General features: G+C 36.2%; 1 protein-coding gene across 1 annotated transcript in view; it reads right to left on the reverse strand.

The window, feature by feature from the left end:
* Positions 1-25,477, reverse strand: part of LOC107664247 (neurogenic locus Notch protein-like) — a gene marked incomplete at its 3' end in the record, with an annotated part of 181,907 nt that overhangs the window by 83,096 nt on the left and 73,334 nt on the right. The window contains exons 18-21 of the mRNA XM_016454770.1: positions 24,009-24,206; positions 18,292-18,413; positions 7,273-7,394; positions 1,231-1,490 (exon numbers count right to left, since the gene is read on the reverse strand). Of these exons, the coding sequence (XP_016310256.1) occupies positions 1,231-1,490; positions 7,273-7,394; positions 18,292-18,413; positions 24,009-24,206 (702 nt within the window). The remainder of the gene's footprint in view (positions 1-1,230; positions 1,491-7,272; positions 7,395-18,291; positions 18,414-24,008; positions 24,207-25,477) is intronic.

Consider the following 25,477-nt stretch of genomic DNA (forward strand, 5'->3'; position numbering starts at 1 on the left):
CTATGGGGCACCATTGTGCAGCAGCAAGCATCACAACAAAAAAGGAACCTCAAGGTTGATCTAGGAAAATGTGTGCAAATGTATAGGGCCCCATTCCTATATTTTGCCTGGGGCCCCCAATTCACTAAATCCGCCCCTGGACACAAGGATACGTTTTCTACGTGTATTTACGCTTTGATTTGAATGAAAACAGCGCATCCGTGCATCGCGGCTGACACAGAAGAGCGTACGCTGCTTGTGTTCAGTGGTTATTCTCCAAAATGGCGCTACGGTGATGCGAAGAGACACAGAGGAGACGAATTGTTGAATAAAGTCGTTATTTTTGTTTTCTTCGCATACAAAAATTGCTGAGTTTAGAGACGGCAGAAAGCGTTTGTTTTCTTTATTTTATAAACGCATAACGTTTTGTTGATATTGTGAGTGCACACAAATAAAGCTAGACCCTTTACAGTTTAGAATGATGTATTACTCTTACCTTTATGAGCAAAAATTACGGCGTATCCACTGAAAAAATTGCAAGTGATCGCGCTGGCGCCTCCATGTCCTGCAGAGCGAGCTTCAACTTCCACTCTCCACACAAACGATTGGATATGCGTCTAACAGCGCACATTTATATAGGTTAAAACCTTTAAACTAACATTGTGAAATACTTGAACTGTTTTATATATAGATTTTATTTTAGGCAAGTCCTAATGATTTGAGAAGGCTAAATTGATCAAACATAGGCTATAGGCTATGATCAATTCACTGTCTGCCGCTGGCCTTTACTTAAAAAAACAAACAAAAAAAACTTACATTTAACGAATAAAAAATACTCCAAATGTTTTTCTAAATTTACTTTATAAAAAAATCGAAACGAAATAATTCTAAAGAGCAATATTCTGCAATAGCCATTATGTTTTTTCAAACAAAAACAGAAAAAATAATTTTAACAACACATTTTTTAAATGTTTATACTTATTAACATGACTTTTCCATTACTGGAAGTCACAATTAAAAAATATTTGCAGGTTTTCCATAGGAGCCCATTTATTGTGGACTAAAATAAGCATCTAGCAAAGATGTAATCAGAAAGAAATGCATAATATTACCTGAATAACCAACTCAGTGGAAGGCAAATTAATTTAAACAAGCTGTGGAAGTGTAAACATAAATCCCTGAGAATGACAGATCTCACCCAGCATGTGGGTGGTTCAGTAGGTAGGATATAGTTGGGATGCTATATCTCACCAACTGGGCAAACACAGAGGGTGGTTCCATCTGACTTGGCACGGCAGGTAGAGTTGTGCAGGCAGGGGTTATGCCGCAGGTCGCAGGGGTTGTATGCCTGTTCACAGAGGAGGCCAGTAAAGAAGGGCGGGCAGGTGCAGGAAAACTCCCCTGGGATGTCAGACTCCACACAATGTGCACCGTTCAGGCAGGGAGAGGAAGAACATTCCTTCACATCCTCTCCACAATCCAGGCCTGTCCAGCCATGAGGACATGTACACCTATGAGGCAAAAGAAGTATTTCCACATAAGTTCATTGTTTGTCAAGAAATTCCAAACTGACATGACTTTTTATTATTTTTGATGAATACTGTGGCAACTCTTTTCCGTATAACGAACATGAATGACGACCAAAGTGTGTGAAGCTTTAAAATGACAAAAAATGCACCATAAAAGAGAGTCAGAAAGTACTCCATATCACTTTTGTGCTACAACACTGTTTAAAAGTTTGGGTTTAGAAAAATCTGTTTTTATGCTTTTGAAAGAAGTCTCTAATGGTCACCAAGGCTGCATTTGTTGTCAAAATACAATAAAAAAAACAATAAGATTGTGAAATAATATTAGAATTTAAAATAAATGTATTCTAATTTAATATATTTAAAAATTTAATTTATTCCTGTGATTGCAAATCTAAATTTTTAACAGCCATTACTCTAGTTGTCAATGTCAACATTATATTATCAATGTTGACAACAGCTGTGCTGTGCTGCTTGAAATTAGATACATTTTTTCAGCAGTAGAAAGTTCAACAGAACTGCATTCATTTAAAATTGAAATTTTAAAAACGTAATTTTGGAACTTCACAGTCCCACTTACCATTTAATCTTTATTTAACTTTTTTTATTGGAAAATTTCAGCAAGGATATCCTTTAAAAAAACAAAACAAAAACAAAACCCTTTTATATTTAATTAAGGACAAAGTTTTTGGAACATACATGTTTGGAACAACATGAGAGCGTGTAAATGATGACAGAATTGTCATTTTCGGTTGGTCTATCCCTTTAAGACATAACTCAGAAAAGAATAGAGTCTTGAAATCCTTTGGAATTCCATTGTGTGAAATTACAGAGGAAAATGATATTGTGCTATTAAAATATTCATTAATGTACAGACCAACTGACACTCCTGGCACACAGTGACCTTGTAGCATAAGAGCAAATTCCCCCAGGGGCAGACTCCGATTTGGCTTAGTCCTGTGGTGCTTTTCACTAATGAATGTCATACGTCTCTGAAAATCCCTTTTTGTTCATTTTAGACCAGGATTACAATGCGTGCCATGAACTAAACTCTTATAAATTAAACCTTCTACTTAATTTCAGGGGGGACAAAACCTACACAATAGCTATTTTAAAGAGGCTAGACATGATATTCCTCCAGATGTTATTAAAATAAAATGAGCAATGAGTCATAATTATATGGTAGAAATGCAAATGAAAATCATCGGGCACATTTCTAAAATCTTCCATCATTCTCATAATAAAAACACAACAGCCCATGAGATACAGTAAATTATTTACACAAAATATAAGAAAACAACTTAAATACATTGAGTTCAATCATAAAGGCCACTTTATAGCTTGACGTGCACAGTTTTCAGTCCATTTGATATATTTCCTGTTGAAACAGGAAATTAGGCCAAGGAATATAAAATGGATTGTCTCTTTTTATGTATGTATTTTTTTTTTTAATAGCCAGTAAGTTTTAGATTATATCACAAAAATCAAATCTGTTTATCTGTTAAAGTTAATATTGTCAACTTCACTTCATTGTGGACTACACCAGCAAATCTTACAGACATTGGCTATTATAAGCCACAAATCTCCAAAAAGCTAATCAAACTCCAAACAAAACACTGTTTTACTTCACTTTGCCATTCATAGCCAAAACGGAATCACTGTTGGGAGATTTCTGGACAGCTGAGGGGATTTATAGGTTAATTGCACTATTGGTCTAAGAAGCATTAAATCCCAGACAGCTGGAAGTAGGACACTGTGAGGTCAGAGCGGCGAGCTGGGATTATATTTACCAGAGAGAATCCCAGAGAGTGCCGGAGGTATCTATATTCCACTTGGTGGCAGTGATCTTACAGCCGTGCTGCCAATCCCCATCTCAAACCCATCCTCTATTCTCTCTCTCTCTCCTTTCAGTCTATTTTCTTCCCTCTTTCTCTCTCTTCCTCCCTCCGCTGCCCTTAGTAAGATTGCACATTAGGTGAAACAGAAGCAGGAGCTTTTTCCTCAAGAGAGTCACTGATTGAGAGAAACCTCCTCCTGCTGTGCTCCATTGATTGATTAATTTGTTTTACCTGCCATCTGCAATTCATTATCTCACACATTTGTGAAAGTGCAGTCTGTCTCTGCGTGACAAGAGAATAGGTGGCTAAACTTAGTGCTGTTTTTCATATAGTCCAGGGTTTCCCAAATGCAGGTTTATGAACCCCTGGAAGTTTACGAGGGAACTGCAGGGGGTTCGTGAGTTGACGAACAGCTAATAAGTAATTATATTGAATGTAAAATTTAAATAAATAAATGTGGCTGCAAGATAATCGCAATATAGCTTAATGCTATAATCAAATCAAAGGCAGCAATTTAATTAAATAGCTGTATAGTCCGATGCAGCTCATTTCATTGGATGATTATCAAATATTCATTATTTATTTTTCAGTACAACTGTAATGTCTTTATTTTTATAATTAGTTAAAACATACTACTGTACTACTACAACAACTAATAATTATTATAATAATTTCTATTATTGTAATTGTTATCAATATTAGAGAACCATGAACATGCAAATGTCTTGTTAAATTATTGAAAAATTAACTTAAAGGGAGAGTTTACAAAAAAATTTAAATTACCCCATGATTTACTCACCCTGAAGCCATCCTAGGTGAATATACCTTTCTTCTTTCAGATGAATACAAACGGAGTTATATTAAAAATGTACTGGCTCTTCCAAGCTTTATAATGGCAGTGAATGGAGGTCGAGATTTTGAAGCAAAAATAAAGTGCATAAATCCATCATAAGAAGTGCTCCACATGCAGGGGTGATCCTAGACTTCTGGGGGCCCAAAGCAAAACTGTGTCGGCAAACGAATTTGTCCATGTTTCACTCCGTCTCGAATCGCGCTCGCGGAAAGCACTTGAGAAACAGTGTCTCTTCCTCGGCTCGGTATGCTTTTGATTGATTACGTTTATTTCGAGCAAATATATATATACAGTGCAGTGAAAAGGTTTTTGCCCCCTTCCTGTTTATTTTTTTTTTGCATATTTGTCACACTTAAAAGATTCAGATCATCAAACCAATTTTATTATTACACAAAGTTAATGCAATGCAGTTTTTAAATTATGATTTCATTTATTAAGGGAAAAAGCTGTGCAAACCTACCTGGCCCTACGTGAAAAATTAATTGCCCCTTCCTGTTTAATCATAAAAGAACTGTGATTAAGCACATTATTTTAGAAAGCTGACATACCATCAAGTCCACCTCTCAACAAAATTAAGGTTTTGGAGTGGCCGAGTCAATGTCCGGACTTAAATCTGACTGAGATGCTGTGGCATGACCTTAAATAGTCCATTCATGCTCAAAAACCCTCCAATGTGGCTGAATTAAAACAATTATGCAAAGAAGAGCGGGCCAAAATTCTTCCTCAGTGATGTGAAAGACTCATTTCCAGTTATCGCAAACGCTTGATTGCAGTTGTTGCTCCAAAGGGTGGCACAACCAGTTATTAGATTTAGGGGGCAATGACTTTTTCACGTAGGGCCAGGCAGGTTTGGACAGCTTTTGTCCCTTAATAAATAAAATAATGATTTAAAAACTGCATTTTGTATTTACTTGGGTTATCTTTGAACAGTTTATCTCACATATATATCAGTGGCGAACGGTGACTTTTTTTAACCGGGTATGCTGAGTGATAATATTAAGACCCCCATCCCAGCCCCCCCCATCACTTTTAGACACACTCAAAGAGGAAATCGCCGTGGCAGGTGTCGATTTAAAAGTATGCACATTCCTACCTTATTTGTAAATTAAATTCATCTCCAATCCTTCTTATAGGTTTTAGGTTTATCCATAATTATTCGAATGCTAGAAATCAGCTGCTTTTCCAAATAAAACCCGCCCAAATAACGTAGTTACGTTATGATAAGTAATATTCAGAAGGCGGGGAGATGGGGGATTCCCCCTCTCTATATGTCTCTGCATCGACTGAATGATTTTTTTTTATTCATTTATTTTTATTCCCAGTGAATAGGAGTTAAAACTCCCACCCGGGTGACACTACTCCAATAATCGACCATGCAAAATACCATAATAATAATAATAATACAAATAATATCTTTAAAATATTGCCAAGTAATGTTGCAAACAACAATAAAATCAGAAAAGGACTTTAATTGTAAGCGACACAACTTTACGAAAAACAAAGGTATTGTTTCCTATTTTTTCCTGATGTTTGTTATTATTTAAATAAAATGTGTATATAGCTACATTTTTATAAAACTTTGTTTTATTTATTTATTTATTTATTTACCACTTAGGCATGTTGACAATAACGTCTTCAACATTGTCTATGACCAGAAATGTTTTTAGTGGACAAAATTTGCTTTACTTGAAAAAGCATGAAAATATACAGTTATAATGTTTTTTTTTAAATAAAGGCCTTCTGAAGCGAAGCAATGTATCTGTGTAAGAAAAATATCCATATTAAAAACTTTATAAAACTTAATCTCTAGCTTCCACTAACTGTCGTATGCAAGTTCACAAGAGAGTGGCGTTCCAGCGGATGATGTAGGACGTAGGTGTAGCGTAAGCTCCAGCGAGAATATGTTAGTCTCGCGAGTTTTGTTTACAGCAAAGGAAAACCAGTGTCCTCTTGGCTTATATCGAAACCTCCGACATTTTTCTTTCCAAATCCTCGTTTTGTACTTCTAATTAGTGACCGGTGTTTTGATTTGCTCTATCCACTGCACTTCCACATTCGTCACCTCTCACCGGAAATTATTGAAATATTAATTTAAAATCAAACTTTTTTCTTTTTCTTTTTTCAAGTAAATATTTTATGTCTAAGGGGTTTGGCAACAACATTTTTATTATCAACTAGTTGGGATGCTAATCCAATCCCAACAGGACATACCAGTATATGAATAACAATGCAGATCACATTTTTATATTTTGAACTACTGTTAATTTGATATAAGATCTTAAAAACAGAACAATACACTATATTTAATATAAGAAAATTTTTACATTTTAAATGCACATCCCTGCTAAATGTGTATTTACATCAATATTTAGGAGTTGACCTCAAAGCTGACACACATGGACTAAAAGCCTCAAAACTAATTCTAACTAATTTCATGTATTTAAATGTGATTTTCACACATTAAATTGTTAATCAAGGGTCATTCTTAACCCATGGTAAATGTTAATTAATCCTGGGTAGTCATGTTTCATGATTTCACACTGTATATTTGTAAACCCTGGGTTAACATTCTTATTTACATATTTATGAGGTCACACTACACTCCTCTTTCACTCTAATTTACTAACCTTTTCCAAATTACAAGTTTGAAACCTAGGGATAAACGTTTGAAAAAAGACGTTAACCCAGGGTTGTGCACAATGTTTAAGCCCTACAGATGCAACTTCTATGCTAAAGTTAAGTTTATGTCACATTTATTCATTTAGAAGACACTTTTATCCAAAGTAGCTTACAACTGAGGAAAACAACATATTCATCTTAATGAAGCATTGTCCAGAATAGTATAGGCTAGAACAGAGAGAGAATTAAAAAATGGTGAATGTGTAAAAGGAGGTTTGATTTTTTTTTTTTTTAAAAGAGTCAACATTTTAGTGATTAATAAATATACATAAACTGAACAACCTCATTAATCAGCAGGAAGGTTGCTGGAAAAACTAGTCGACCATGTGACCCATCTCTAGCCTGTCCATTCATCCAGATTTTCTTTGCTCCGTCAAGCTGTATTTTTGCAACCCACCTGTAAGCGTTGAGGAGGTCTGTACAGGTGGCATTGTTTTTACAGGGGTTTGATGAACATTCATCGGTCTCCCATTGACAGAACTCCCCCACCCAGCCGGGTAGACAGAGGCACTCGTAACTCTGTAACGCAAATGAAGACAGCAAATGATCAGATAATACACAACGGTGTAACACTTTCATCTAACCCTTGCCTTGACCTAGATAAATACAGCATATTCTGTCACCAATCACTCGACATACCTGAAAATGTCTTCATTAAAACATTCACATTAATAGAACAGAGTAAGAGATGACAGTATAGCAAAGCACTGTGGTGTTAAAGAAATAATTAATCCAAAATTCTATAATTTTTTAATATTTTTTCCCAGGTGCTGGGTAGTTTTTTTGTAACTCAGCTGCTGGGTCATTTTTACTGTCAATGCAAATGATGAACCCCCTCACATACCTACACTATAAAAAATGCTGGGTTGTTTCAACCCAACTTTGGTTCAAATATGGACTAACCCAACTTTTGGATTTAAAATTTAATGTAAAATTTTAACCCAACGGTTGGGTTAGTCCATATTTGACCCAAAGTTGGGTTGAAACAACCCTGAATTTTTTAGAGTGTACCCAGTGCTGGGTCAGTGTAACCCAATGTTGGGTAAACTGTGCCAAGCCAGTTAAAACTGGTTACGTTTGTCAGCGGTCATTTGTGTTCTGTCTTGAGAGAAAACTTCCTTAGGGGAAACATCCTGAATGAAATTAAGGTCAGCTCACATTTCATCTTTTTTGTTTACATGTACGTCGCAGATAACATCTGCTATGAATGCTAGCGTTTCTGTCGTTTGACGGGTTGAAACCCAAACTTAAATGGCTGACATGAGATGGCACGTGGTGAAGCTGATTTTGATGTAACTTTTCAATCATGCATGTATAAGATTGTCATTTAATGAACTGGAACAGCTTACTAATTCCAGTTTTCTTCCCACAGATTCCCAATGACTGCTGTTGCTGCTCCTGTCACGTCCTAAAACATTTACTGAATGTTTTTGAGTATTTTATGATTGTAAAAGACTGACTTGCCATTGGATAAAAAAATATTGTATATGAATATATAACAAAGATTTTAGAGTGCATTTTCATTATTTAAAATGAAAAACCTTCAATATCAGGTTGACTGACCCAGCACTGTCAAAAAACAACCCAGCAAATGGGTTAATGTAATGTCAAAATAACTCAGCATGTTCTGTCCAATATTTACTCAGTGCTGGGTTGTCAAATAACCCAGAAATGGTTGTTTATAACCCATCATTTTTAGTGTACTTTTATTCAAGAATACTTTTAAATTGATCGAAAGTTACATTTATAACATTACACAATATTTATATTTCAAATAAATTATGTTCCTGTGAATTTTCTATGCAAAGAATCATGAAAAATGTATTTTTCCACAAAATTAGACAACACAACTGTTTTCAACGTTTGTCCATGTTTTAAAAAATGTCCTAATATATTTGAATTTAAAAATAATAACAGATGACACTTCTTGAAGCATGAAACAAGCAAACGAGTAAATCTATATGTACCTTCCAATTCCTTTCTCTTAGTCTGGGGGGAAAAAACAAACAAAAGCATACACACAAGGCGTGTAGTTGAGGTTTATATTATAATTTGCACTGAGGGCAATCTGTGGGCAGCTTCAACTCTCAACCCACCTGGTATTAACTCCAAATGTATTTAGCATGGTTTTCAAAGTTGTTATCTTTACAGAAGAGCAACCACTGCTATGCAAATGCACTCTCTCTACTACCCACCACTGCACATCAGATATTCAGGCATGTCTTTAAAGGCATGCAAACTATTAATTTTGGCATAAATTACTAAACAAATCTGCATGAGCCACACATTTCAAAGAGAAATATTCAGAATTACACCCCATGCTCTGAAATGAACGGCACTTGAAGTGAATTAATTTGTGCTCTCTACTTAATGCTCGAATACAAGATACAATGTAAATGCATCTTCTTCTTTTCTTCAGAAGTGCTGTCCTTTCCATCTTGGTGAGTTTACTGCGACTCTCCCATCCACTTTGTCATTAAAGTTTTCATTATGAAAATTAATCACTGCAGGTGGTTTGTTGTCTGTTATTTTGCATGGCAAAGGTTTATTCAATCTCATCCCATGCAAAGAAAATGAGCGCAGGTTTGCACAGTCAATGCATGGTTAGAGTTCTTCATCATGGCTGCCCTGAGGGTTTATCCTGGAGTGCATGCTAATCTGTGCTTCATCCAGATGCAGACACAGTGTTAAGCTCTGCCTAATGTAATTTGAGCACCGCAGGCCTTATTCATAAGACTATGCAGACATGGTGTGATAGATCAGATGCCTCCAGAAGACTTCTGTTTTTCACCCCTGGCTAAGGATAGTATAATCTTATTGAGGCTGCTAAATCATCAGCTGGGATCGTAGCTCTCCCGAGAAACCCAGGGTTGTGCGGTGTATTTTTATTTTAACAGAAGTAAATAAATAACTACGTAAACACTGCCAGGAAGTAAATTGCAATCTGTGAGAAGGATTTCGAAAGCTTGCTCCTGTCTCCACATGAAGTTGCACAAGAAAACTTATTTTTGGAAAGAGATAATTGTGATAGAATGAGTTAGAAACTACTATATGCAAGATGAATTTCTGCATAATAGTGCGGTAAGTTGCTGCTCGGCAAGACTACAATGAAAAAATAATTTATATATGTTAAAATAATATAATTGTCAGGATTATGGACCTGTTTAGTTGTGTTTTGCCCGTCTTTGTTCCTGGTGTTCCTTATATGGTAACCAGGATCACTTTCACTGACTTTTTCATTAACTGTTCCCTCCTGGTGGAATGACCTGCCCAAATCAATCCAAGCAGCTGAGTCCTTAACCATCTTCAAGAAACACCTAAAAACACACCTGTTCCACCTTTATTTGACACTCTAACTCATGTACGTTCTATTCTATTTTAATTCTACTTTATCTATATTTATCTTCTTTTTTGATTTTTTTATTTAAAAAAAAAAACAACAAAAGACAAACAGACACTAGCTTTCTATTTTTTCTATTCTATCTACTTGTTTTTCTTTGTGCGTGTGTGTGTATATGTGTGTGTGTATAATATATATATATGTATTATATATAATAATAGCAAGATGATACTATATTATATTATCTTGCTACGTGTACTGCGTTAGGCTAACCGAGACTTATCAGTTGCACTTATATATTGTTGCTCTTTTGTTAGTTTTGACTGCTTTTATTGTCCTCATTTGTAAGTCGCTCAACAATGCCTGCCACGAGAGAGAGTGCCACGGACGGTGTGAGTGCGGAGAGGAGCTCCGCCCCCCGCACCACAGCTGAGGGTGAGCGGAGTATGGCGCGGCGAAGGTGCCAAAACGAAGAGGAGAGCGTTCCAGCCCCCGAATCCAGTCCAGAGCGCCCTGCAGTGCCCGCTCCTAGAAAGCGCCCTCCAGTGCCCGCTCCTAGAAAGTGCTCTCAAGTGTCCGCTCCTCCAGAGCACAATCCTGTTCCCATGTTCAGTCAAGAAGGGGCTTCCGATCAAGAGTCCGTTTTTTTCTCTCAGTTTTTTTGTTTCCCCTTATGGATCCCTTCACCCGCCCATAATTCCTCCTCCTCCTGCTGGAGCAGGGGGACAGATCTCTCAAAGGACCATACAAGACTGTTCCGGGTGTTAGCTAGCACCACCATCCTGCCTCCTCCTCTGCTGTCATCTGGCAGCCCATCTGCTCGCCCTCATCCCACCATCTATGCAGCGCGAGCTCCGCGGGACTGCCATCCTCCAGCGTCGTCGTGGCTGGAGTTTCCCTTGACTCCGCCTCCAGCCTCTAAGCCCCAGACTCCGCCTCGGCCCGTGGACCCAGCAGCTCCACCATGGCTCCTAGCGCGCCTCGGGACTCCACTCCTCTGGCTTCGCCTCGTCGCTCGGGCTCCGTCAGGCTCCGTCAGGCTCCTTCATCCCCTCGGCTCCGCCTCAGTACTCTGTCGCTCCGGCTCCACCGCGGCCTACCGGATCCTCCCAGTTGCCCTGGCTCATCGTCTCCGCCTCGGGCTCCTCCACCACCTGCCCCGCCGCCGTTGGTTGGCCCCCTGGAGTCGGCGGCCATTCCTCCTCCATGGCTCCTCCCTCTGTCGGTTCCACCGTGGGCCGACATTATGGCTGTGCCCTGGGTCCAGCTGGACTCCTCTTGCTCCAAGCCCCTCCTGTCTCCTCCCTGGCTCCTCCCTCCATCGTCTCCTCCCTGGACTCTGTCTGCCGGCCCCCTCCTGGGTGTCCGTCCTCCTCCGGAACCTCCTCCTTAGTTCCCACCCACTGTTGTGTTCTGTTTTTATACAGTGCGAGGACACACCTTCCGGGAGGGGGGCGATATGTCAGGATTATGGACCTGTTTAGTTGTGTTTTGCCCCTGTCTTTGTTCCTGGTGTTCCTTATATGGTCTTTTTCCTGTCCTCGTTTAGTTTAGTTAGTCATTCAGTTCACCTGTGTTTGTTATCCCTTGCATTTAAGTTTGAATCTGTGCTGTCTGTCTTTGTCCGAGATTGTACGTCAACCCTGGTGTTACCTGTGCTTCTGTGCCCCGTGTATTCCCTTGGATGTTGGATTAAAAGACTGTTGTGTTCGTTTACGCCTTGTCTCCTCGTTCCTTCCCAGCGTGAGCGTGACAGTAATGATTTTAAATAACTATGAATAGCAAGAACTATTCATAAAATAAGATGAATATTTTGAAGTAGTTCTGTAATACCACATACTAAAGTACAGTGAAATAGCATACTCAAAATTATGGCAGAATACATGCAATATTATTAAATAAGTACTTAATAATGTGTACAACTGAGTAAATATGAGTCAAATGAGCTGTCAAAATTAATCACTAAACATGAGTAACCGCAAACAGATCACATGAAAAAAAAAAGGTCAAAAAAGTTAATTGGAATTCCAAGAACCATTTGCTTATACTGTAAATATTTCAAAATAACAATTAATAATTGTAACAATAAGTAATAAGATTGCTGAAGTAGTCACCTTAACTTAAAAATAGTTTTATATTATACATTATCTTAAACCATTACTGAACTGAAAGTCAAAAGATAGAACCATATTAATTTTTAAACTACAAAACCATTGCTGGAAACGAGCAAGCCAGCACATTTATAACTCAATTATGAAACAACTACACATAAAACAGCCTTTTGTATTATTGAAGTCCTTAATTTGGTCACATTTTATTGCAGTGTTTGCTATCGTATATATTATTTAGTAAATTATATACTCTAGTACAAACTGATACTCACAATAAATAATTAATAAATATAAAATAAAACAGATTTGTACTATTACTATAAAAATCAGCTACCTATATATATATATATATATATATACACACAGTATATGCATTTCATACAAGCGAATACATCTTAATTGAGATTAAAAGTCTACAACGTGTGAAAAATGTCTGAGAAAATTGGATTGCCAATTGTCTAGGGTTAAGGAAGATACTATATCAAGGATATTGACAATTTAAAAAAGATGGAGTGAATATAGCAAATAGATGAGCAGAGGACACATGGACTGTGGTGTACAAATGGAGTGATTTGTTATGTCTTAAGAGAACACAGAGGACATGGGGCCATTACGCACACTTCACAACACCATTATGCTCAAGGGAATGTTGTAACAGCCCCTTCAACAAAGACAAGTTCAGAAAAAGGTGCTATGGGGATATAAAACAGAGTGTTGTCTTGAGGTTGTTTAACACTGCTGAGATGTGAAGTGAAAAGAGTGAGGAATTATGTAATTGGCTCAAGGTCTTGTTCCTATAGCTCCACTGATGCCATGATCGATTAATTCCCAGGGAACGTGTACTGATGAAATGTAAGATGATTCGGATAAAGGTGTCAGCCAAATTAATAAACAGTATATAATACCAAACTCTTTGTAAATCTATGTTAAAGGGCTCATATACTGTCTCAGGAGGAATCAAATTGTCATTGATCTTCTGAGAAAATAGTTAATTACACCATGAAAACATTGCGAAGTAGCTACTAATGAAGAATAAAGCAGATTAAAAGCTATTTAACACAAAAGCAAACCTGTCGCTCGCTAGCCTAATTAATGCAGCACAGCTTTGTATCATCAAATGCAAAATCTTTACATGGGGGTCTTACAGGTAGCAAAACGGGTTTGGAAATGGTCATAAACTAAATTATGGCCATTTATGCGGAACAATAAAATAATAAATAAATATATTAAGTTATCTATCTATCTATCTATCTATCTATCTATCTATCTATCTATCTATCTATCTATCTATCTATCTATCTACAGTGGGGAAAATATTTAATCCCCTGCTGATTTTGTACGTTTTGCCTACTTACAAAGAAATGAAGGGTCTGTAATTTTTATGGTAGGTTTATTATTCCACACGGGCACATAACCAATCTGTGGGAGCCAGAATTCTTGCTGGTTAGTAGGGGATCAAATACTTATTTCACTCACTGAAATGCAAATAAATTTCTAACCTTTATATAATGTCTTTAATCTATCTATCTATCTATCTATCTATCTATCTATCTATCTATCTATCTATCTATCTATCTATCTATCTATCTATCTATCTATCTATCTATCTATCTATCTATCTATCTATCTATCTATCTATCTATCTATCTATCTATCTATCTATCTATCTATCTATCTATCTATCTATCTATCTATCTATCTATCTATCTATCTATCTATCTATCTATCTATCTATCTATCTATCTATCTATCTATCTATCTATCTATCTATCTATCATAAAACACAACAAATACATAAAAATATTTAAATATATCTAAAAACTATATAAACAATAGTGACCCCTTCACCGTCCAATCATATAAGAAAAAAGAAAGAAAAAAAAAGAAATGAAAAGAAAAAGAAAGAAATGAGAGGGGAAAATATTTGCTCCATCATATAGCAAACCCAAAGAAAACAGTTAAAAAGTTGCAAAACTACATTAAAAATGTCTCCACGTCACCACTTCTCTCCACATGCCTCTAAATTCAATCAATTTAATAATTTCACAAATATTCCAAGAAAGATGATTTGCATCAGATAAGCACGTCCTAGCTCTGTTGCCTATTATGTTTGTCCTTCAGATTGGGCAGGTGGAGACTCCTGTTGACAAACCAGCGTGACAGAATCTGCATTTTCACAGACAGAGGATGGTCAATCTAATTTAATGACTGGATGGAAGTAATGCACTCCCATGTGCAGTGTTGGGCAGTAGCGCATTACTTAGTAACGCGTTACTGTAATTTGATTACTTTTTTAGTAACGGAGTAATTTAACGCATTATAATTTTCAAAATAGTAATTAGAGTATAGTTACAAGCCGAGGTCACAATACGTAACTGCCGCATTACATTGCTGACAGAATGCAATGTTTTATAATCTAGATTGTAAAAAGGGTGTAGCACATGCACTGTCGAGTCCAGTGCCAGTGGATTAGAGACCTGCTCTCCCACGAGACACGACGCAACAGAGTGCAGGTGCGGGCGGATAGACACTCGTGTGTGTGCGGGATGCGGGATAATAAAATGATTCACGGGACTCCCGCAAAATAGAAATATCTAAATATAAAATGTCTAAAACAAATAAATTGTTATTCATCTATTGCACAAAAGCCACAAGAACTAATATAAAATAAAAAACGAGTAACAGGCGCAAGTGTAGGCAGAGTTTCTATTTAGGCTATAAAACGTGTTTGCTGCGTTGAGCAATGTTGATTTCTGGAATGCAATGGCCAGTCAGGAGTGCAGTGCTGAAATGTGCTTGGCCACGAATCCTCTCATTATAACACACGAATTGTAGACAGTATGAAAGTTTCATTATGCATATATTCATTGTGTTATAACAGAGCTTTGTGAGATTGCGATGAACTGAGATGTCAGCTTTTTAGAGATTATAAAAGCAGTGCTATTTGCTGGCATTTTGCCATGCCAAACATGTACGCAGAAGCCTGTGCTTGCTTTAGTTAAAAACAACAGTGTTCTGTGAATGTTGATGCTTTAATAACAAATATTTATCGGGAGCGTGTATGCTGGGATTTCATCAATTTCATGGAGAAAAAATTAACGTAGCTAGTAATTCAACTAATTACTGGGAGTGTGTATGATGGGATTTCATAAATTTCATGGTAACGTAAAAAAAGTAAAGTAACTAGTAATGTAACTAATTACTAATTACTTTTGAAATAAAGTAATCATAACAGTGACATGGTTACTTTTAAAAGGAGTAATCAGTAATCAGTAATTTAATTACATTTTCAGAGTAATTTGCCCAACACTGCTCATGTGACTTTCCACGGCTGGCCCTCTCTCCCCGTCCCACATCCCTTGCTATATAATCAGCACGTGGAAACATAGAATTTAAGAGCTCAATTACATGGTAGCTAAACATTTCCCAATCAGTGATTTCATACCTGTGACAGTAGAACAATCTTTTAATCTTTTAAAGCACTCATGTGTTGACCCTACTGCATGAGTGGTTATAGAGCATATAGAGGCTATTAGCACATTGATGCTATTCTAAAACTTTATTGCAAGCCGTAAACATGTCAGATGACAATTGCTCCATATTTCTTTTAAATCTCTTCCTTTACATTTGTAAGCAAGATCAAATATTTATCTAGACTTTCGAGTGTGTCATTTTGTTTTGAATGGATTGTCATGATGACTGCAGCCACCTCATAAGTCTTGCATGAACTTAATAATAGCGAGAAGAAAAAAATGCATGTTGTGGACACCTTAACACAAAAACTAGTCAATCAAATGCATTTTTCTTGATCTGTCAATAGCAAAGACATTGGATCATCTTTTGTCAAGGTTACTCTCTATGCATCTCCGAGATGATCTCATTCCTTGATGCAAAATTGCTACTCAAATCATTAATTAACTCAGCATGCAAGAGGGCTAATATCCATGCCTGCATTTCTGTCCACAGGACAGCAGCCTACAATCCGCCCACCTCTAGGTTTCGAGGGATGCCGTGAATAGCCCAAGTGCATTCTCCATTCAGAAACCGGGGCCTAGGGTTGCATTATTCATCATGAATAAATGATAAACTATTTTTGCCCTCCTGTTCTGTTCTGAGAGCTACTGGAATAAAAATAGAGGAAAATAAGAGAAAGCCTGTGAGATAAATAAGAAGAGAAAGGGCTGGGGAGGGGTGAAAGAGTGTGAAATGAGAGCACAGAGGCTGGTATCTCTCTTTCTGGCTGCATTAGAGTGGGTTTGCTGAAGGGAAGGAAAAGCCGATTTGGGATGAGAGCCAAACAACTGCATGTCACACAGGCTTCTGAGCCACTGATTGCTCTCATTGCCCCTCTCTTTGTTCTCAGAGATTGTGAGGTAACACAAGCTTAATCTACAGAACAAAACTGCAACTCAAAGAATAAAGACTTGGGACTTTTTGTCCAGACTGATATGACAGTGCCTGTGATAGAAAAATTATATTAATAATGTTGCACTCGGTTATATGTATAATAGAACATATTCAGCTTCAGTAATGTGACATATTACCAAGTGAAACTGGGTTTGATTGGATTGTCAAAATATGGAACATATGGTTTAGACATTGTTTTTTCACCACAACTTTAGTTACACCAGCAAAAAGGAAAAATTACATGTGGAGATGAAAGATTATGAAAACGAATATTGCTAACACTTTAGAATAATGGTCCATTGTTAACAAGTAAGTCCAGACTGATATGACAGTGCCTGTGATAGAAAAATTATACTAATAATGTTGCACTCGGTTATATGTTAGAATATAATAGAACATATTCAGCTTCAGTAATGTGACATATTACCAAGTGAAACTGTGTTTGATTGGATTGTCAAAATATGGAACATATGGTTTAGACATTGTTTTTTCACCACAACTTTAGTTACACCAGCAAAAAGGAAAAATTACATGTGGAGATGAAAGATTATGAAAACGAATATTGCTAACACTTTAGAATAATGGTCCATTGTTAACAAGTAACTATGCAGGAAGTAATAGGTAGTACTACATTAACACGTAACTTAATACTATTAACTAATCGAGAAGCAAGATTAACTAAGCAGTAAGTAGTAGCAAATTTAGGACAAAGGTAGTTCCTTATTAGATATTTGATAATTATTAAATAAAAATATCCTCATTGAGAACTACTTGTGAACTATGACCAGTTAATAAAGAATAACAAATTAATTACTAATCACAACAGTAACGTCTTAAAAGTGAACAATTGGGTTCTTTGTGGAAACTAATTTATGAATTTGATATCCCCCAAATAAGTCGGCTACATTTTAAAATTGTGACTACTACTCTTACTAAAGGATGGATGTTCAAACTTAAACAGAGCATAATAATAAAAATATAAAATATGTTAAATAACTTATTAATTTTCTTGTGAGTAATTACTGAGGTGTTAACGTGTTTTTCACTTTAAAATAATGGTCCAGATCACTAGTAGTTCCTTAGTAGCACTTTAGCTTTAAAGTGAAAAATACATTAGCCTCTCACTAAATACTAAAGCGTTACCTTGTCAGCCTGCAGGAACTACTAGTGATCTTCCCATAGAATTCCACTGTTAAACATGATTATCTAAATATAAGCTAAAATATATTTCATGGTATATTTTGAATTATTAAATATATTAAAGTTTTAAAAATAATCAGACTGAAATAACTGCAGAAGTGTGTGGAGAAGAACAGCATGGTTACAATAGGCCTATACATTATTTGTTCTGTGCCGGTTACGTAATATCTCAGGTGGCCCAAGGAATGATTTATATATTATTAATTGCCTTGCACAAAGAACAATAATCATTTAACAACAGATGTTACAACACATTAGAGGTTATTATACGTAGTTCCCATATGTATTATTCTAAGAACTGCTGTTGTTCTTTCTGTCTATGGAAACTAATAGTTAGTTGAAGATTAATTGTCCTTACCAGATGGAGGTCCACACAAGTCGAGTTGTTTTCACACATGTTGCTGACACAGTCATTGATGTCCTGCTCACATCTTAATCCAGCGTAACCAGGGTTACACAAGCAGTAAAAACCATCCACAGCTGCAGCAGGAAACACACAAGGAGACAGGAGAATTCACTATAGAATCGATGAAATACAGTTTCCTATTTTAGAAACGCATAAGAAACATTTACAGAAATAAGTAAAAAAGTAAAATCGCAATGACGTGCTTACGAACTTCATCATTCAATGACGTTGTAGGTACAATATTTATCTTGGGCAACATTTTCAGGGCTGGTTATGAAATTAAACCTTGTAAAGCAGATGCCAGTGCACAGTTCATAGCAAGCAATAAAAATCACTCAACCCAATTTTACAATCATTCGTAACAAATTTTTTACATTTTTATTTGATCAAAAATACTGTAAAACAATGTTGTCAAATATTACTACAATTTAACATAACTCTTTTCTATTTCAAAATATTTAATGTATTCCATTCCCAGGTATTGAAAACAGTTGTGCAGCTTAATATTTTTGTGGAAATTGATACAATTTTTCAGGATTCTTTGATGGACATAAATGTCAAAACAACAGCATTTATTTGAAATAGAAATCTTCTGTAATATTTTAAATGGCTTTACTGTCACTTCTGAACTTCATAAAAAATGTATAATTTTATTTTGTTAGCATCCCTAGCACAGTTAGCTAACCACCTATGATATTTTTGCAATGTCAATATCCATGTGCATTTCTTGTAGGAAATGTGGGATGACACACATAATAAACAATTATAAACCAATTAGAATAAACAACTTGCATAGAACAAATGCTGTGCATATATACAAATTACCTTTAGATTTTCAGATTTTAAGAGATGGCAACTTGACATTTTAAGCACTTAAGACGTTTAAAGACACTTAAGACATTCAATCTGTGGCTTAATTTTTTTAAGATCTACAAACACCTCGTTTTTACACCCTCCACAGCCACAGAAGTCAAAAGACTTATCATATTCTCATCATATTCTCTCTTTTGTCTGTAAACCATTGTTCCTAAGCTTATCAGTAAAATTGATTTTCTCTGCTTGTGCAATTCTGTGGTCGTTTATATTCACCCCAGCAGCTGGAAACACAGTGTGTCCAATTAAATGTAAAATGTGTGTTTGTGTCTCTTTTACAAATGCTACAAGAGTGTCGCTGTCCACGGTCTTTACGTTGCATCTGACTTCTGAAACCTAATGACCCATTCCACAAGCCTTTAATCATTAACGGCGTTGAGAAGAAATGCATCCCCTGCCTTTCTGCTGCAAAACAGCAGCCTGCGATAGAGGTAATTGTGGGTCCTTACAGCCGCAAATTTATTACAAGGCCTGCGCCGAGTCCCAGGATTCTTCATTATCCCTTAGATTTACCACGTAATCTATGCTGCCACTCTGTCTTTGTTCATGTACCCACGATTACTCTCATTAAATGCTCAGGGTCCAGAGTGGCACCCGTATTACTCACACCAGCTTCTCAAAAGATACACCTTGCTCTCTCACTCTCTCCCCACACAAACACAGCAGATCGCACACTTCATATATTGTAGACAGGCCCTGAGGGACTGCATGTGTGGGGCTCTTTTTGCTGGTGCACTCTGGGAGAAAGTAAACAAGTAAACTTTGTCTGACGGAGATTGTAGGAATTGGAGATGTTGGTAGACAAGACAAAGTGGCTGCAGGTTTGAATCCAAGTGGTGGACGAGGAATACTTGGTTGCCTGGTTACAAAATTGTCCTTCATTTCTGTCACCATTTTACCTCAGAGCATAGTACTTAACTGCAGGTTGCTCTGGGAGTGCAATTAGTGAACTACATGTCGGTTTGGATAAAAAGCATCTGCTAAATGGCAAGAAATTAGAAGTAAGGTACATGTATAGTATAAGTTAGCAAAGCACAATATAGCATACAGTAATATTGCATTACAGCACAATTCAGTGTACCACAGCATGTTAATATGCATATCAAAACTGTGAAGTGAGTTTCATGCATTAAAGTTACACTTAGTAGTTATTTCCTCATGTAATAAACAATTCATCATTAAGACATTTTATCTTTGAACCTTTGTTTCTTGCCAAATTACAAGTCCATAATAATGCTTCCTCCAGTGAAAAAGTCCGTCTTCTGTTGTCTTCTCACATCAAAATCCTCTGACATATTTGTTTAGAACTGTTTTAGCTTGTAAATGGTACTTGATTCCTCTCCTGCTTCAGATGAGATATATTATTGAATATTATTGAAGTTAAAAACACCTTAATGATGGATTTGTTTCTTACACACACTTTTGCTTCAAAAGATTTTAATCGATGAACTGGAGTTGTGCGGATTATTGTGATGCTTTTTTTTTTTCAGCTGTTTGGACTCTTTCTGACGGCACCCATTCACTGCAGAAGATCTACTGGTGAGAAGGTGATGTAATGCTAAATTTCTCCACATCTTTTTGGAAGGAACAAACTCATCTACATCTTGGATGGCCAGAGGGTGAGTAGATTTTCAGCAAATTTTCATTTTTGGGTGAACTAAAAGTTTCACACAAAGACATGAACAGTAATTACAAAAAAATATCTTTAAAATTATGTACACTCAGACGAAAATGAAGTCTTTAGCTACATTAGTATATGAACAAATGCTTAATATATGTCGAACACAGAGATGCCAGCATGTACTGCATTCAAAAGTTACTGATTACTGGTCTACTGCCTGGGGTTTCTGTTTTATGATGCTCTTATATTCGTCATCTGTAAAATCACCACACTGCTTGAAATTATCTTTAACAGATTAATATGACTATAGTCTCAGTTAAAGCTCTAATTTCCCTTTTTGATTCCAAGTGCCCCTATTGCCAACAATATTCAGAAATTATTTTCAAAGGATTTATCTGGTACTTCTGTTGTAATAACAAAGCTGCTCATTTTCAAACGTTTTTATATAGGTTAAAATGAAATAAATGAAGTACTTAAACTGAAATTCCATAATTCCAGAAGTTTCAATAATTGTTCTTTATGAACTTTATATTACCAATGAATTTAGATGACTCTTCTAGTTTATTTTATTTTTATTCACTAAAAGCAATTTCTACCCTATAAAATATTTTAGAGGTTGAAATAACTAGAAAAAAAATCATTGTAAAAATTGTATTAACTTCTGTGACTTTTTCCAGATCTATAAATTACACAATTAAAATCCCTCATATAACCCAATTTTCCAAGACTGTGAGAACCCTGCTTATTAAACTCAAATGATTGTTGCTGCGGGAACAAACAAACAAACAAACAAACAAATAAATAAATAAATACAACAAAATGAAATAAAAAGAAATTACAATGACAGCTTACATCTTGAATTTGAGAGGTTTTAGCTTACTCCAAAGACTTCTGGAAAACTGGATAACTTCAAAACGGAAGCATTAAAGCCTATTCATCAGAATCCTGCAATGTTCAAACCTAAAGCAGGATGTTTAGCAAGTTGATAGCAAAAGTATTTAGACAAAAGGACACTGGACAACACATACTGAATTTGAAAGTGTTTTCTGCTACTTTTAGGGGACGATTTACAGCCTCTTTTAAACAAACTGTAAAATCTTAAGCAGTTATCAAAGTCAAGGTTTGTCTTCCTCTCGGTGTCACTGCAATGACATCCACCTTTATGCTATATGGAATTGAATCTTTATCACCCAAATAAAATACTGCCAACTGGAAAACATCTTCTGTGACTCATTTTAAAGGCCTTTTGCTATATATATATGTCTTAAATGTGAAGGTGTAAGTTTTATATGCAATAATAAAGACTGTTTTCAAACAGGTTTCCTAAACACTTTGCCTAACTGCCATTGGTTAGAGGGTTGTATGCAATAACTGATCATTTAGCCTACATATACAACAGCATACTTTATTGCAAAGGCCTATTTTGTGCTTTGCAATCTGTATTCCCTAACTGACAACATATATTTGATCTACGGCTTTTGCAATGATTTATACAGAAGATGCAACACAAAAGGGCAAAAAACAGCTTATTGGATTGCTGAGGGAGAACAACACCCTGCCTTGGGCTTTGATTGTATTAACTCTGTCATTTATCATCCATTATTCAAATTACAAAGCAGCATTTATGCCTTACAGATCCTCGCTCACAGCTGGAGCAAGACACACCAAAGCACAACAAAGCAACTGTGGCCTGGTCATACTGAATGGAGTAACTTGGGTCTCATAAAACTGCTTATAAAACTAAGTCACGGCTAACACTGTCAAAGGCATAAACCAACAGTGCCTTTGCCTTGGCTTTCTAGAGTATCAGTGTGCTAATGAGACTGAAGGGAAACGTTTAGAGTTTGGGAGTTCAAGGCTGAGAACTACAGTATTTACCGTCGTAACAGAAGCCGTGTAGACAGGGGTTGGAGCTGCACTCGTCTATGTTGATCTCACAGCGGGGCCCTGTGAAACCCTGGCGACATCGGCACTGGAAACCCAGAGGGAAGAGGACAGGATCAGCTTCCTCCACACACTCTGCCCCGTTATCACATGGATTAATGACCTCACAGGGCAGCAACTCGCAGTTAATCCCTGAAATTCCAAATACAGAATGAGAAATACAATTCCATCTGCAACAAAAACAACAACAGAAAATGTTTTGACTCTTTGTTTACTCTACAAATTCATATAATTAATTATTTAAAAAGCCTCTATTGCTACATTTAAGTCAAAAGCAGCCTTGTCACTTCTGAAAGGGTCCCACACATTTTGACCACTGAATTTCCATGACTTTTCCAAGACAGAGGCACAAACAATCCTTTTTTGTCACCTAAGGAGCAATTTATTATTTATTATTTTGATGTACCATCATACATAAAAAAATCGAATTAATTAAAATGAAACCACTTTGTGGAGTACATTGAGAGTGAGTGACTCTTCCAGTCACTCACAAGGATTACTGCACAAGGATTTATTTATACATTTAATTAATTTATTTTTTAATTACAGTTTAGTAATAGCATTAATTAAGTGCAATTTCTCACCTAAGACTTTTTTCAGGCCTTGATAAAACCGTACACATTTTTGAAAGGTTTATCTTTAAGTATTTTATCTTTACACATTTTTACCCTGCTGACTAGTTTGGACTATCTTATTAATTGTAACTGGTTTTAGATGAGTAATGTTGTTTAGATGAGTAATATTTTTTTCCAAGCACATTTTACCAATTCCAAACGACATCAATCTTTATAACTACTATTAATCTTGTATTTAAATATTTAGAATTTATATAAAATTATTAATGAAGGCTGGAAGTGAAAAATGGCTTATATTCAGGTGTGCATAATTATTAAGCAGATTTTCTTTTACAGATAAAATGAGCCAAAAAAGAGATTTAACTCATTATCATCCATTATTCAAATTACAAAGCAGCATTTATGCCTTACAGATCCTCGCTCACAGCTGGAGCAAGACACACCAAAGCACAACAAAGCAACTGTGGCCTGGTCATACTGAATGGAGTAACTTGGGTCTCATAAAACTGCTTATAAAACTAAGTCACGGCTAACACTGTCAAAGGCATAAACCAACAGTGCCTTTGCCTTGGCTTTCTAGAGTATCAGTGTGCTAATGAGACTGAAGGGAAACGTTTAGAGTTTGGGAGTTCAAGGCTGAGAACTACAGTATTTACCGTCGTAACAGAAGCCGTGTAGACAGGGGTTGGAGCTGCACTCGTCTATGTTGATCTCACAGCGGGGCCCTGTGAAACCCTGGCGACATCGGCACTGGAAACCCAGAGGGAAGAGGACAGGATCAGCTTCCTCCACACACTCTGCCCCGTTATCACATGGATTAATGACCTCACAGGGCAGCAACTCGCAGTTAATCCCTGAAATTCCAAATACAGAATGAGAAATACAATTCCATCTGCAACAAAAACAACAACAGAAAATGTTTTGACTCTTTGTTTACTCTACAAATTCATATAATTAATTATTTAAAAAGCCTCTATTGCTACATTTAAGTCAAAAGCAGCCTTGTCACTTCTGAAAGGGTCCCACACATTTTGACCACTGAATTTCCATGACTTTTCCAAGACAGAGGCACAAACAATCCTTTTTTGTCACCTAAGGAGCAATTTATTATTTATTATTTTGATGTACCATCATACATAAAAAAATCGAATTAATTAAAATGAAACCACTTTGTGGAGTACATTGAGAGTGAGTGACTCTTCCAGTCACTCACAAGGATTACTGCACAAGGATTTATTTATACATTTAATTAATTTATTTTTTAATTACAGTTTAGTAATAGCATTAATTAAGTGCAATTTCTCACCTAAGACTTTTTTCAGGCCTTGATAAAACCGTACACATTTTTGAAAGGTTTATCTTTAAGTATTTTATCTTTACACATTTTTACCCTGCTGACTAGTTTGGACTATCTTATTAATTGTAACTGGTTTTAGATGAGTAATGTTGTTTAGATGAGTAATATTTTTTTCCAAGCACATTTTACCAATTCCAAACGACATCAGTCTTTATAACTACTATTAATCTTGTATTTAAATATTTAGAATTTATATAAAATTATTAATGAAGGCTGGAAGTGAAAAATGGCTTATATTCAGGTGTGCATAATTATTAAGCAGATTTTCTTTTACAGATAAAATGAGCCAAAAAAGAGATTTAACTCAGACTGAAAGTCAAAAATTATTAAATGCCCATGAGAAATATTCAAAACTAATACAATACTAGAAATTGCAAAGTTAATGCATAACCATTGGACAGCAAAATGCTCAGTGGGTCAGTCAAAAACATGTGGAGAAGAAAAGATGCATGTTAACTGCAAAAGAATTAGGAATTAAGGTGAAGAATTAAATGTGAAATCACCAGGAACCATTTCGTCTCCAGCGCCACCATTTTCCAGAACTGCAACCTACCTGGAGTCTCCAGAAGTACAAGGTGTCAGCTTCTCAGAGACTTAGGAGAAGTATAGAATCCTAAAAAATTACCCCTACTTAATAAGAATAACATACTGAAGTGTAGTAAAATACTCGAAGACTGATTTATATATATGCAATATATATAGGCTTTATAGACAGATAAGTTGAGAGTGACTCTTGAAGGACCAGCACCACATCCTCTTGTACCACTG

This window comes from Sinocyclocheilus anshuiensis, unplaced genomic scaffold (genome assembly GCF_001515605.1).
Source record: "Sinocyclocheilus anshuiensis isolate Anshui unplaced genomic scaffold, SAMN03320099.WGS_v1.1 scaffold425, whole genome shotgun sequence".
In the NCBI taxonomy this organism is placed as follows: Eukaryota; Metazoa; Chordata; class Actinopteri; order Cypriniformes; family Cyprinidae; genus Sinocyclocheilus; species Sinocyclocheilus anshuiensis.